At 36.0% G+C, this 15153-nt stretch overlaps 1 protein-coding gene across 6 annotated transcripts in view; it reads left to right on the plus strand.

Moving 5' to 3' along the window:
- Positions 1 to 15153, plus strand: part of RALGAPA1 (Ral GTPase activating protein catalytic subunit alpha 1) — a 274207-nt gene that overhangs the window by 207470 nt on the left and 51584 nt on the right. For all 6 annotated transcript variants that reach the window (XM_055361294.2, XM_055361295.2, XM_063697698.1 and 3 more), the window contains one exon: positions 9695 to 9850. In XM_055361294.2, coding sequence (XP_055217269.1) covers positions 9695 to 9850 — 156 coding nt within the window. The remainder of the gene's footprint in view (positions 1 to 9694; positions 9851 to 15153) is intronic.

Here is a 15153-nt window from a genome sequence, read left to right on the forward strand (position 1 = left end):
AGGAGATACAACAACTTAACAACTAGTTTGTTATTGTTTCTGCCTTCCATTTTGTCTGCACATACAGCAGCAGTTGGGACTTTGAAAGGAAAGATGTTGACTATTTTATGAGACAGTATATTGTGAAAGAGTACTAAACTCATAGGTTTATAAGATCTGGATTTTCCTTACAGCTGTGACCACTGGACTGGTGGTCTTCAAACTAGGACCTAATGGCTACACAAAGGCTTTCCGGGAATGTGTGGGTATACATAGTTTTGAGGAAATTAGCTTCCAGATCCTCAAGTTTACCAAAACTAATGCCAGAAAACCCTTCTACAGTCTCTTGTCTCTCATTTAGTTTGTAAAAGAAAAGCATACTACTTACCCATCCCAAATCCTACATTGTCCCAGAGGGTTTTAGCACCAACAAAATAGACAGTTCTAGCGGGTATATTTTTAGGAGAAAGTCCCTGTCAGCAAAGCAAGAAATATTGAAAGGTGTTATACTTTATGTCATTCAAGAAACCAACCCATGTCAAGGTTCCTGTACCAAATCTGTCTGTCTTAGAATTATAACTCAGAAGGTGGGTATTTGTCATAAGGATTTGTATAAGTATGTTTATTGAATTGAAAAATGAAGTACCAGACATGTTCTAACAGAAAGTAAATCTGATGTGGGTAATTGGCTTGTGATCAATTTAATACCAGACATTTTACGTATATTGAATCAGCCAAATCTGTAGCTCCAAGATTTTGATGAAAATACACTTAAAGCACATATATTTATTATATAGTACACTGGAAATTGTTTCCTTGGCTACCATTTAAACTTTTGATAAAAATTATTATTACAGTTTTCAAATTAATAGTTTCCCAAAATTGCTATAGAGAGTATATGAGCAAAATTGTTAAAGAGCACCGCATTAGACTATAAGCTTCTAGAGGGCAGGCATTTTCATCTCAGTGATTTTTTTTTTTAATTCCCAGTGCCTTTCACAGTGTCTGATATGTCAGCCTTTAGTGTTTTATATAGATTTTTATGGCTAATCTAACCTATTTTTTTATTATTTTTTCCTTGGGATACATAGCTTATTTATAAATGTGTAGTTTAATTTCAAAATATGTGAGTTTTTTCTAGATATCGTTATTGATACCTAATTCTATACCATTGTGATCACAGAATATACTCTGTAAGATATCAGTATTTTGAAATATAATATATCCCAGTATAGGTACCCTGTTCCCTTGAAAACAATGTGTATACTCTGTCGTTATTGAGTGTAATGAACTAGGTATCTCAATTAGGTCAAGGTGGTTGTTGGTAGTATTTAGATCAGTATTTTTTTACTGACTTCATTTCTTTTAAAAATTTTTATTGCTACATAATAATTGTACATATTTATGTGGAACATATAATTTTGGTAAGTGCATACAATGTGTAGTGATCAGTTCAGGGTATTTAGGATACCCATCACTTCAAACATTTATCATTTGTTTGTGTTGGGAACATTTCAAATCTCCTCTTCTAGCTATTCTGACATAATATATTGTTGTTAACTTCAGTCATGCTAATGTGCTATTGAACAGTAGGACTTATTCCTTCTATCTCACTATATGTTTCGTATTCATTAGCCAACCTATCTTCATCTCCACACCACAACCACCACCTTCACCTGCCTCTGGTAACTGTCATTCTATTCTTTACCTCCATGAGATCAACTTTTTTAGCTCCCACATATGAGTGAGAACATGTTACGTTTGTCTTTCTGTGTCTGGTTTATTTGTCTTAACATAATGACCTCCAATTCTATCCATGCTTCTGCAAATGATAGGATTCCATTCCTTTTTATGGCTGAATAGTATTGCGTTGTGTATGCATACCACATTTTCTTTATTCATTCATCTGTTGATGGATATTTACGTTATTTCCATATCTTGGCTGTTGTGAATAAAGCTGCAATAAATATGGCAGTGCAGGTTATCTGTTTGATACACTGATTTCCTTTTCTTTGAATAAATACCCAGTAGTGGAATTGATGGATCATATTAACCTGCTGTTTTACCTTAAGTGAGTTATTTAAGCTCTGTTTGCCTCTTTGCTTATTTGTCAAACGTGTAGTATACTTTTTTACCCAACAGAGATGATGTGAAGTTCAATTGAGCTTATGTATGTGAAAATGCTTTGAAAAGTATAAAAAACATCCTAAGTAGATTTTCTGTTAAAAAAAGTAAAATACCATAAAAGTATTAGTAAAAGTAAGGGAGACATGAAAAAGAACAAGTTAGGAAGATTTACACTTCTTGATTTCAAAACTTACTACACAGCAATGCTAATCAAGGTAGTGTGGATAGATCCTGGGGCAGAACTTAGGAAAAAAAAAAAGGAGATTGTGTGGTACTGCTGGTACAAGGATAGACATATAGATCAGTGGAATAGAATTGAGAGTCCAGAAATAGACCCCATATTTGTGGTCAGCCGTTTTTGACAAGGGTGCCACAACCATCCAATGGAGAAAGAATAGTCTTTTCAACAAATGGTGCTGAGACTATGAGCCATATGCAAAGAATGAAACCAGACTCTTACCCCATACCATATACAAAAGTTAACTCCAAATGGATCACAGACCTAAATGTTAAGACCTAGAATTTTAAAACTTTAGAAGAAAATAAATAGGAGTAAATCCTCATTATCTTGGATTTTGCAAAGGATTTTTAGATAAGACACAAATCATGAGCAACAAAGACAAAACCAGATAATTGTACTTTATTAAAATTAAAATTTTTGTGCTTCAAGGTGAAGTCTGATAAGAGACTAGTATCTAGAATATACAAACTAGTTATACAAATCAATGATTAGAAGATACCCAACTAAAAAATGATCAAAGGACCTAATAGACATTTCTCCAGGAAAGATATATGACCAATAAGCACATGAAAAGGTGCTCAACATCCTTTGCTGTCGGAGAAATGCAAATCAAAACCATAGTAGGTATCATTTCACACCCATTAAGATAACTATAATCAGAAAGTCAGGTAATAACAACTGTTGGCTAGGATTAGGAGCAATCTGAACCCTCATACACTGCTAGTAGGTATGTAAAATGTGCAACCACTGTGGAAAACATTCTGGCAGTTCATCAAACAGTTAAATGTTGAGTTGCCATGTGACCAAACAGTTCTACCCCCAAAGTATATACCCAAGGGAAATGAAAGCATATGTCCATGCAAAAGCCTGGCCATGAATGTTCTTGGCAGCATTATTTACTCTAGCAAAATGGTAGAAACAACCCAGATGTCCATCATTGGATGAATGGCCAAACTGTGGTGTATCCAATAAAAGGGAATATTATTCTGTCATAAAAAGGAACAAAGTGATTATGTGCTACAGCATGAATGTACCTTGAAAACATTGTGCTAGATGAAAGAAACCAATCATCAAGATCACATATTAATGGTCCATTTATATGTGATATCCACAATAGGTGTATTTATAGAGACAGAAAGTAGGTTAATGGTTGCTTAGGGCTAGTTAAGGGCATGAGGGAGGAGGGGGGTGACAACTAAAAGATATGGGGTTTCTTTGGGAAATGATGAAAATGTTCTATAATTGACTGTAGTGATGATTGCAATTAACTGTAAATATCCTGAAATCCATTAAATTGTACAGAGGAGATTTCCACTTCTGGGAAAGTCAAATAGATATACTTTCTGTATTCTTCCTACTGAGTACAATAAGCATAAGACATTACATATAAAACAAGCATAAGAAGACTCTGAAAGATGGAGAAAAGACAGAATAACTAGGGACTTTAGGACGAAAGAATGACATAGTGGCACATTTTCTGGGTTTTCTTTTTTGCCTCATATATCCCAGACTTGGAGCCGAAGAAGTCAGCAACCTAGAAACACCAATGGGTGCAAACAAAAAGCACCAACCAAAGCCTGCTCTTTCTAGCCAAAGGACCAGGAAAGGAGCAACCTAAAAAGACAGAAAAACATTTAGATAATAACTGCACTACTGTAGCCAAACACCACAGACAATTCCTTGACCCCATCCCCAACGTGACAGCAAAGGTCAGGTAAGGAGCCTAGACTTCCATCTTCATGAGGCTGTAATGAGGTGCCCCCAACACCACACTGGGCTAGTATCAAATAGTGCCAGAGAAGGCCAAGTAGAAATCCAAGACTTTCATGTCTACCAGTTGGTAATGAGTCTCCCATTCACACCCAAGTGTCAGTGGAGACTACATGGGAAATGTAGAATTCCATCGCCGCCAATATTACTGAGGCACCTGCTGTCCACTGGAGTCATTTCAGAGGAGGCCTCATGGAGAACTGGGACTTTTACCATCACCCAGCAGTAGTGAGGTCACCCTTAAGACTGTGTCAGTGAACATCACATAGGAAGCCAGAACTCCTGCCTCCACATATCAGTAATGAGGATCTTCCCTGTTTCCCAGGTGTCAACAGAGATTGAGTAGGGAACATATAATTTTACCTCCACCTGGCAGAAACAAGTCAGCACTTTCACCTGATTCTCTGCTCTTTTCCCTCATACAGCAGAGTCTTCAAACAACCAGCTAAAACAAGAATTTTAAATAAGACCCAGAGTCTTATGAAAATGTGTACATTTCAATAAAAAATTACACATCATATCCAGAACCAGGAAAATCTCAAACTGAATTTTAAAAAAAGACAGCAGATGCCCACACCAAGATTACAAATATTTAAAACAACCTTGACAGAAATGCTTCAGTAAGTAATTGGTAACACAATTGAAACAATGAAAAATAGTCTCAGCAAAGAAATAGAAAATGTAAAGAACAACCAAATGAAAGTTTTAGAGTGAAAAATGTAATAACTGAAATAAAAGACTCTGTAGTTGTACCCAACAACCAAGTGGAGTGGGAATGGGGGTACAGAAGAATCAGTAAACTGGAAGATAAAACAGTAGAAACAGCCTGAACAGCACAGAAAACAAACTTAGGCTGGGCATGGTGGCTTACACCTGTAACCCTAGCATTTTGTGAGGCTGAAGCTGGAGATTGCTTGAGCCAGGAGTTTTGAGACCAGCCTGGGCAGCATAGTGAGATCCCATCTCTCCAAAAATATACAAAAATTAACCAGGTGTGGTGGCAGGCAACTGTGATCCCAGCTACTTGGGAAGATGAGATGGGAGGATTGCTTGAGTCCCGGAGGTGGAGGTTACAGTGAGTAAAGATCATGTCACTGCTCTCCAACCTGGGTGATAGAGCAGACCCTGTCTCAAAAAAAAAAAAAGAAAAGAAAAGAAAAGAAAAAGAAAAGAAACCTAAAAATAATGAACAGAGCATCAGGGACCTGAGGGACATTAACAAAAAAAAAAAAAAGTCTAGCATTCTGTTATCTGAGTCCAAGAAGGAGAGGAGAAAGAGCCTGGGTCTGAAAAAGTACTTGAAATACTTGAAGAAAGTGCTGAAAACTTCCTAAATTTGGTGAGAGACATAAAGCTGTAGATTCAAAAAGGTCGGTGAAACCCAAATAGGATAAATCAAAAGAAATCTATAGTAACACACATCATAATTTAATTTCTGAAAGCTAAAGACAAAAATTCTTGAAAGCATCCAGAGAAAAAGTGTACCTTATCTGTGGGGGGAAACTATTAAAGAGATAGCAAATTTCTTATCAGAAACTGTGGGAGCCAGGTGCTGAAAGAAAAAAGAACTGTCAACTCAGAATCTGTTTTTTGTTTGTTTATTTTGTCTGTTTGTTTTGAGGTGGAGTCTCGCTCTGTCATTCAGGCTGGAGTGCAGTGGCATGATCTCGGCTCATTGCAACCTCCACCTCCTGGGTTCAAGTGATTCTTGTGCCTCAGCCTCCCGACGAAGCTGGGATTACAGTCATGTGCCACCACACCCAGCTAATTTTTTTTGTAATTTTGGTAGAGACAGGGTTTTAACATGTTGGCCAGGCTGATCTCAAACTCCTGGTCTCAGGCAATCCTCCCACCTCCCCCTCCCAAAGTGCTGGGATTACAGGCATGAGCCACTGTGCCCAGCAGACCCAGAATCTGATAGCTCGCAAACATATCCTTCAGGAACGAAGAGAAGGTCAAAACATTCTCAAATGAAGAGAAACTTAGATAACTTGTTACTAGCAGACCTACCCTAAAATAATCACTGAAAGAAGTTTTATTAATAGAAAGGAAATGATAAAAGGAGGAATTTTGAAACATCAGGAAGGCAGACCATGGCAAGAAAAAAATGGATAGATACAATCACTGTGCTTTCTCATCTTGAGTTGTCTTAATTATTTTTGACTGTTGGAGCAAAAATTATAACACTGTCTGATGTGTTTTCAAATATATGTAGAGGAAATATTTATGACAATTATATTTCAAACAGGGATGGTAAAGGAACATATAATAAGGTAGGGTTACTTTACTTAAACTGGTAAAATGACAACACTAGTAGGCTGTGATAAGTTATGTATATGTAATGTAACACATAGAGCAACCACTACAAAACTGTACAACAGTGTACACTCAAAAGAATGATAGTTGAAAACAGAGTTCTAGAAAATGTTCAAGTTAGCCACAGGAGGCAGGAAAAATAAAACAGAGAAATGAAAAACAGAAAACAGAAAATAAGATGGCAAGCTTAAGCCCTAACCTGTCAATAATTACATGAAATATAAATGATCTAAATGTACCAATTAAAAGACAGAGATTGGCAGAGTGGATTAAAAAATATGACCCACCTATGTGTTACCTAAAAGAAACTCACTTGAAATATAAGAATATAGGCTGGGCGCAGTGGCTCATGCTTGTAATCCCAACACTTTGGGAGGCCAAGGTGGGCGGATCACCTGAGGCCAGGAGTTCGAGACCAGCCTGGCCAACATGGCGAAACCCCCTCTCTACTAAAAGTGCAAAAGTTAGCCGGGCGTGGTGGCAGACACCTGTAATCCCAGCTACTCAGGAGGCTGAGGCAGGAGAATTGCTTGAACCCAGGAGGCGGAGGTTGCAGTGAGCCAAGATCACGCCACTGCACTCCAGCCTGGGTGACAAGAGCGAGACTCCATCTCAAAAAATAAATAAATAAATAATATATATATATATAAAACAATATAGACTGGCAGAAAGTAAAAGGATAGAAAAAGTTATATTGTGCAAACATCAATCAAAGAAAAGCCAGAGTGACTGCATTAATATCAGATCAACTTTAGAGCAAAGAGAATTACTGGAGACCAGAAGGACATTGTATAATTATAGAAGGATCAGTTCACCAAGAAGACATAGCAGTGCTAAATACATGTGCACCAAATAACAGAGCTACAAAATATGTGACACAAAAGCTGATAGAACTGAAAGAAGAAATAGAGAAATTCACAATTATAGTTGGAGACCTCACTCCTCAACAGTTAAGAGGAAAACTAGACAAAATCAGCAAGTACATGGAGGAATTCAACAACAGCAGCTACCAACAAGATCTAATCTACATATGTAAAATATTCCACCCAACAATGGCAGAATATACGTTATTTTCAAGTTCCCACAGAACATATACCAAGACAGATCATATCGTGGGCCATAAAACAAGCCTCAACAAATTTAAAAGCATTGAAATAATAGAGTATGTCCTTGAACCCCAGTGGAATCAAACTTGAAATCATTAACAAAAAGATAACAGGAAAATCTCCAAACACTCGAAAAGGTTACATCCTATGTCCTTTAATTCATACAACATTCTTGAAATGATAGTTATAGAAGTGAAGAACAGATGAGTGAGTAATTGCCAGGGGTTAAGGAGGGGATAGAGTAGGAGGGAAGTGGGTATGGCTCACATAAGAGGGCAATATGGGGGATTCTTGAATTTTTGAACATGCTCTCTTAACTATATCAATGTCGTCAGTATCCTGGTGGTGATAGAGTTTTGCACTGGGGGGCTCTGGGTAAAGTGTACATGGGATTTCTTTTTAATTTTTTCATTTCTTCATATGACTCTCCAGATGTTTAATTTACACAATAGAGATCAGCAAATGTGAAGTGTTTACAGCAAAGGAACACTAAACTGAGACTTTCTCCTTTACATTATCAGAGAATTGACTTGAAAATAAGTAACTTTCTGAACTAAAGTAAAACAAAACAAAAAATCTACCTGGAGATACCATTTGTCACCTATCAGATTAGCAAAGATCATAAAGTGTGATAATATACTATATTTGAAAGGCTATGAGGGAAACAGGCATTCTCATACATTGTTGGTGGCATCTGTGGAGGGCAACTTGGTAGTGTGTTTTGAAATTAGAAGTCCACATGCCCTTTGACTTAAAGTTTCACGTTTAACTATTTGTCCGTAGCTGTACTTTCACAAATGGAGCATGATATGAGTTCAGTGTTATTTGCTGCAGCATTGACTGTGATAGCAAAAGACAGAAAACAACCTAAATGTCCTTCAAGTAGGGGACTAAATGATTGTACCTCAGTAAAATGAACTTCTGTGAAGCCAGGAACCAAAAATGAGGAATCTCTTTACTTACTAATAAGGAGTGTTTTTCAAGGTATATTAATTCCAAAAGCAAGACGCAGAATGTTTTATATGCATGTACTGTGTGTATGTGCACACAAACGTGCATGGATGTATGCATACAAACATATAAGAATTTAATTATATATGCAGATAATATTTTTCTAAAGATACTTAAATTGCTTTCTGAGAAGGTAACTGAGTAGTTGCAGGCGAGAGACATGGAAGGAAGAATTTTGGTATGCTTTTATAATGCTTTAAAATTTTTAATTATGTAAATGTATTACTGAGTTAAAAATAGATTTTAAACTGGAAGAGATTGAGGTAATCTTACAGTAATGGCACAAAAATCTAACAATCATATATGTATTCAGCCATTAGTAACTGACACTGATATTTGAGATGTGTTCAGTTCATATGGTGCAGGGATTTTTTTTGTAATTCTCCATTTTACCTGTTATTCTCATTTTTTAATTGCAAAGCATATATATAAATGGTTTTCTCTAAGTAGGGAAATACTGGTGATTTTCAATTTTTTTTTATTCTCCTATATTTCCCTAATTTTCTGTAATGAACACAAATTCTTGGCTTCTGTACATCACACAGGTCCGGGGAATATCGTCCAGTGCAACAACCCTGATATTAACATGTATTATATTTATAATCAGAAAATAAAAATTGTTTAAAATCTTTTTACAGATCACCTTGTTGTTTTTTAAATGTAACTAAACTGTAATTAAGTTCTGCATTTCTAATTTTTGTTGTGGACTGTAATAAGTACTAACAAATCAGGAAGCCAGTTTTATGAGTAAATATAACACACCAAATTAATCATTTTGTCAAACTGATATTACCGTTTTAACTTTTCCCCAAACTATTTCCATACTTGATTTTTTTCTCCCTGGCCTTGGTGTGCTCTGACAGCCTTTATAATTTACCATTAACACCTAGTAGGCTAACAAAAGATGCATAGTACACAGCAGTTGATACCTTTCCTGGTTAACTCCTACTAATTAGAAATCCTCAAATACTTAAAAAGTACCAGTACAAACAAATCAATTCTAACAATTCTAGATTAAGTATTGGTTGATAACATGCAAAAGACTTTGTTCCCAATTTTTTTCTTAAGCAAGAAGTTTGAGTCTTTCTCCGTAGTGTGTTTGGGTTTTGTTTAATTAATTTATATGGCTCTTCATTACTTCTAGGTAAATCTTACAAACCATTGTGGTTTTATGGGAGGACTACAAAAAAACAAAAGCACTGGATTGACCACTCCATATTTTGCTACCTCTACAGTAGAAGTAATATTTCACGTGTCAACAAGAATGCCTTCTGATTCTGATGATTCTTTGACCAAAAAAGTAAGTGCTGAGAAGTGCTTTCAAATTAAAATGCTCATAATTGAGACAGTTAATACAGAAAATACGTAAGTAAGAAGTCGAATTGATCAAGCACTGTTTCTGGTTGTAGTACACCACTCCACCCAGTGCTGTCTTGAAAATAGGGTGGTTGTACAGCAAACTATGTTTTCTTTAAGAAAGAATGATATGGTTAAAGGTTGCAGTCTTTTTTTAAAATAAACTTTATTGTGTATATTTAGGGTTTACAACATGAAATGTTGTGGGATACATATAGATAATAAAACGGTTACTATATTGAAGCAAATTAACATATCTATCATCTCATCTAGTTTTTTTATGTGTGTATGACAAGAACAGCTAAAATCTACTTATTTAACAAAATTCCAAATATCATACAATTTTTATTGTGCGTTAAATCTCTAGACTTGTTCATCCTACATATCTGCTACTTTGTATCCTTTGAGCTCCTTGTCCCAATTTCATACCCCACTCCACCCCTGGTAACCACTGTGTTATTCTCTATCTCTGTATATTTTCTCCTTTGTTTTTTTTTTTAGATTCCACATATAAGTGATACCATGCAATATTTTTTCTTTCTGTGTCTGGCTTATTTCACTTAGGACACATAGTGTCCTCCAAGTCCATTCATGTGTAGCAAGTGGCGGAATCTCCTTTTTTAAGGTTGAATAATATTACATTGTATGCATATATACCACAGTTTATCAATTTGTACATTGATGGACAGTTTTGCATATCTTGGTTATTGTGAATAATACTGCAGTGAACATAGGAATGCAGATATCCTGAGGAGGTGGTGATTTCATTTCCTTTGAGTATATGCCCAGAAAAAGGTTTGCTAGGTCATATGGTAGTTCTATGTTTAATTTCTTTAAGAACCTCCGTACTTTTTTTTTTTCATAATTGCTGTACAGTCTACATTTCTACCAACAGTGTACTAGTGTTCCCCTTTCTGCACATCCTTACCGATGTTTGTTATCTCTTACCTTTTTGGCAATAGCATTCTAATGAGTATAAAGTGATATCTCATAGTGGTTTTAATTTGCATTTCTGTGATGATTAATGTGATTGTTGAGCCTTTTCATATACCAGTTCACCATTTTTGCATTTTTGAATAAATGTCTGTTTAGGTCCTTAATAATGTTTTTATGTTTTTTAATAAATGTCTGTTTAGGTCCAGTTTTTAATCCATTTATTTGCTTTTCTGCTATTGACTTATAAGACCCTTATAAATTTTAGATATTAATCCCTTAATAGATAAGCGGTTTGCAAATGTGTTTTCCCTCTGTAGGGTGCCTTTTCATTTTGTTGACTGTTACCTTTGTTCTGCAGAAGCTTTTTAGTTTTATGTAGTACCATTTATTTATTTTTGTATTTGTAGCCTGAGCTTTTGGTGTGATGTCCAAAAAAATCATTGCCAAGGCCAGTATCAAGGAGCTTTTCTTCTATGTCCTCTTCTAGGTTTCATGTCTTATATTTTGGTCTTTTCCCCATTTTAAGTTGATTTTTGTGTATGGTGTAAGATAAGGATTCAGTTTTATTCTTTTCCGTGTGGAAATGCCATTTTCCCAAGACCATGTTGAAGAGACTATCCTTTCCCTGTTGATCTTGGTGCCCTTGTGAAAAATTAGTTTACTGTATATGTTTGGATTTATTTCTGGGATTTCTGTTTTGTTCCACTGGTATATGCTTCTGTTTTTACACCAGTACTGTACCATTCTGATGACTGTAGCTTTGTAATATAATATAATATAATATTTTATTTATTTATTTTTGAGACAGGGTCTCACTCTTTCACCCAGGCTGGAATGCAGTGGTGCAGTCACAGTTCACTGTAGCCTCAACTTCTGGGCTCAAGTGATTCTCCCTCAGCTTCCTGAGTAGCTGTAACTATAGGCACTCGCCACCACGCTGACTAATTTATTTATTTTTGGAAGAGATGGGGTTTTGCCATGTTTCCCAGGCTGGTCTCAAACTTTTGAGCTCAAGCAATCCCTCCTCAGCCTATAATGCTGGGATTATAGGCATAAGCCACTGTGCCCAGCCTGTAATATAATTTTAAATCAGGGAATATGATGCCCCTTTGTGTTTTTTTCTCAGTTTAGCTTTGGCCATTTGAGGTTTTTTTGTGGTTCCATACGAATTTTAGAATTGATTTTTCTATTTCTGTGAAAAATGCCATTGGAGTTTTTATGGGGATTCCATTAAATTTATATATTTCTTTGGGTAGTATGAACATTTTAACAATATTAATTATTTCAATCCAAGATATCTTTCCATTTCATTGTGTTTTAAATTTCTATCATCAATGTTTTATAGTTTTCAGAGTATAAATCTTTCACCTCCTTGGTTAATTTATTTCTAAGTATGTTTATGGTATCATAAATAGGATTGTTTTCTTGATTTTTCAGCTAAGTCATAATTTGTATATAGAAATGCTAGCAATTTTTGTATGTTGATTTTGTATCCTGCACCGTTACTGAATTCATATGTTAGTTGTAACACTGTTTTTGTGGAATCTCAGGGGCTTTCTACATAGCATATCATGTCATCTGCAAATAAAGATAATTTCACTTTTTCTGTTCTGATTTGGATGCCTTATATTTCTTTTTCTTCTCTGGTTGTTCTTGCTAGTACTTCCAGTACTATCTTGAATAGGTGCAGCAAAAGTGGGCATCCTTTCCCTGTATCAGATGTTCATAGAAAAGCTTTCGATTTTTCCTCATTGGTTATAATGTTAGTGATGAGTTTTTCATGTTACCTTTATTGTATTGAAGAACTTTCCTTCTATACCTAAACTGTCAAGAGTTTTACTCAATAAATGATATTGGACTTAGTTGAATGCTTTTTCTACGTCAATTGAGATGATCACATAGTTTTTAACTGTTATTCTGTTAATGTGGTGTATCACATCGATTGATTTGTGTGTGTTAAATCAGCCTTGCATGCCAGGGATAAGTCCCACTTCGTCTGGATGTATAATCTTTTTGATATGTTGTTAGATTGGTTCAGTTTGCTAATATTTTATTGAGGATTTTTGCATCAGTGTTCATCAGAGAAATTGACCTGTAGTTTTCTTTCCTTCTGGTGTCTTTGTCTAGCTTAGGGATCGAGGAGATGCTGGCTTTATAAAATGTTTGGAAGTATTCCCCTTCACTCTGTTTTTTGGAAGAGTTTAAATATTGGTAATAATTCTTTGAATGTTTGGTAGAATTCAGCTGTGAAGCTGTCTAGTTCTGGGCTTTTTGTTAAAGGTTTCTAATTAATTCTTCAATCTCTTTGTTATTGGTCTGTTCAGACTTTCCATTTCTTCCTGATTCCATTTTGGTAGGCTGTTTTATTCTAGAAACTTACCCATTTCCTCTAGGTTATCCAATTTGTTGGCATACAGTTGTTCATAATAGTCCTTTATAATCCTTCTTATTTCTGAAGTGCCTGTTGTTATGTCTTCACTTTCATTTCTGATTGGTTACAGTCTTAACAAAGGATTTACCTTCAAGAAAATAGGGATATATTAGTCTGTTTTCACACTGCCATAAAGAAACTGCCTGAGACTGGGTGATTTATAAACAAAAGAGGTGTAATTGACTCACAGTTCCACAAGGCTGGAGAGGCCTCAGGAAACTTACAATCGTGGCAAAAGGCAAAGGGGAAGCAAGGTACATCTTACATGGCTGCAGGCAAGAGAGCGAACAAAGGGGAAGTGCCACACTTTAAAACCATCAGCTCTCATGAGAACTCATTCTCTATCACAAGAACAGCACAGGTGAAACCCTCCCCATAATCCAGTCACCTCCCACCAGGTTCCTCCCTTGACACATGTGGATTACAATTTGAGATGAGATTTAGTTGGAGACACAGAGCCAAACTGTATCAAGAGATATAACAAATTGAAAGATTTCTGTGTTTGTTTACATTGGTAAAATTATATTTCAAGGCCCTTAGTACGTGGACTCAGATACAATGTTTATATTGATTGAGGGAGAGGAAAAAATAAAATAGAAATTATTCCAGGCCAGGTGTGGTGGCTTGCTTATGCCTGTAATCCCAGCACTTTGGGAGGCCAAGGTGGAAGGATTGCTTCAGCCCAAGAGTTTGAGACCAACCTGAGTAACATAGCAAGACCCCCTGCCAAAAATTTAAAAATTAGCCAGGCATGGTAGCATGTGCCTATAGTCCCAATTACTCAGGAGGCTACTGTGGGAGGATTGCTTGAGCCTGGGATGTCCAGGCTACAGTGAGCCATGGTCACACCACTACACTCCAACCTGGATGACCAAGTGAGACCCTGACTCAGAAAAACACATACATACATACATACATACATACATACATACATACATACATACAAAGCACTTAAAATATAACATGCTGTATCCTATACATTTGAGCTAAAACTAATGTAACAAATAAGTGTTACTTAATTGAAATAAATCTTGCTACCTTAGAATCTGTAAGGGGTATCATAGAATGATATTGATGGTCCACAACTGTTAAAATTTACACCACCATTTTGCTGTATCTCACACAGCCATGGAAAAGTCACTGTAGCTACAGAGATACCTCAGAGTACAGTTTTATGTATTCAACTCATATTTGGTTTTGTGAGAAACATTTTTAAAAGTAAAACTTTATCTAACATTTCTCCTTTACCTCTTTCTTCTCCTCCTCTTTCTTCTCAGTTTGTTTGTTTTTGCCCCAGGGTTTCTATTGAAAATCCTATCCTCAGTTTATCCAAAACTATTACTAAATGTAACCAACTGAACATGATCAGCCATTTCACTTGATACTCTGTTGCCTGATATGAAAGCTCTTGGCACTTCGCTAATAAGCTTTGAAACAGGGTTATTAACATACTGTTTTTAAAAGGAAGTTTAGGACTCTTTACAAATCTTTTATAAGATTTGATTGACTACTGTATTGGTCTGTTTTCACATTGCTATAAAGAATACTGAGACTGGGTAATTTATAAAGAAAAGAGGTTTAATTGACTCACAGTTCCATATGGCTGGGGAGGGCTCAGGAGACTTACAATCATCGTAGAAGGGGAATCAGGCACATCTTACGTGGCGGCAGGCCACAGAGTGTGAGCATGTGAAGGAGTAACTGTCAAACCCTTATAAAACCATCAGCTTTCATGAGAACTCACTACCACTAGAACAGCATAGGGAAAACTGCCACCATGATCCAATCACCTCCCACCAGGTTCCTCTCTCAATACCCAGTGATTACAATTCAAGATGAGATTTGGTTGGGGACACAAAGGCAAACTATATCAACTACCT

The sequence above is a fragment of the Gorilla gorilla genome, chromosome 15 (genome assembly GCF_029281585.2).
Source record: "Gorilla gorilla gorilla isolate KB3781 chromosome 15, NHGRI_mGorGor1-v2.1_pri, whole genome shotgun sequence".
In the NCBI taxonomy this organism is placed as follows: domain Eukaryota; kingdom Metazoa; phylum Chordata; class Mammalia; order Primates; family Hominidae; genus Gorilla; species Gorilla gorilla.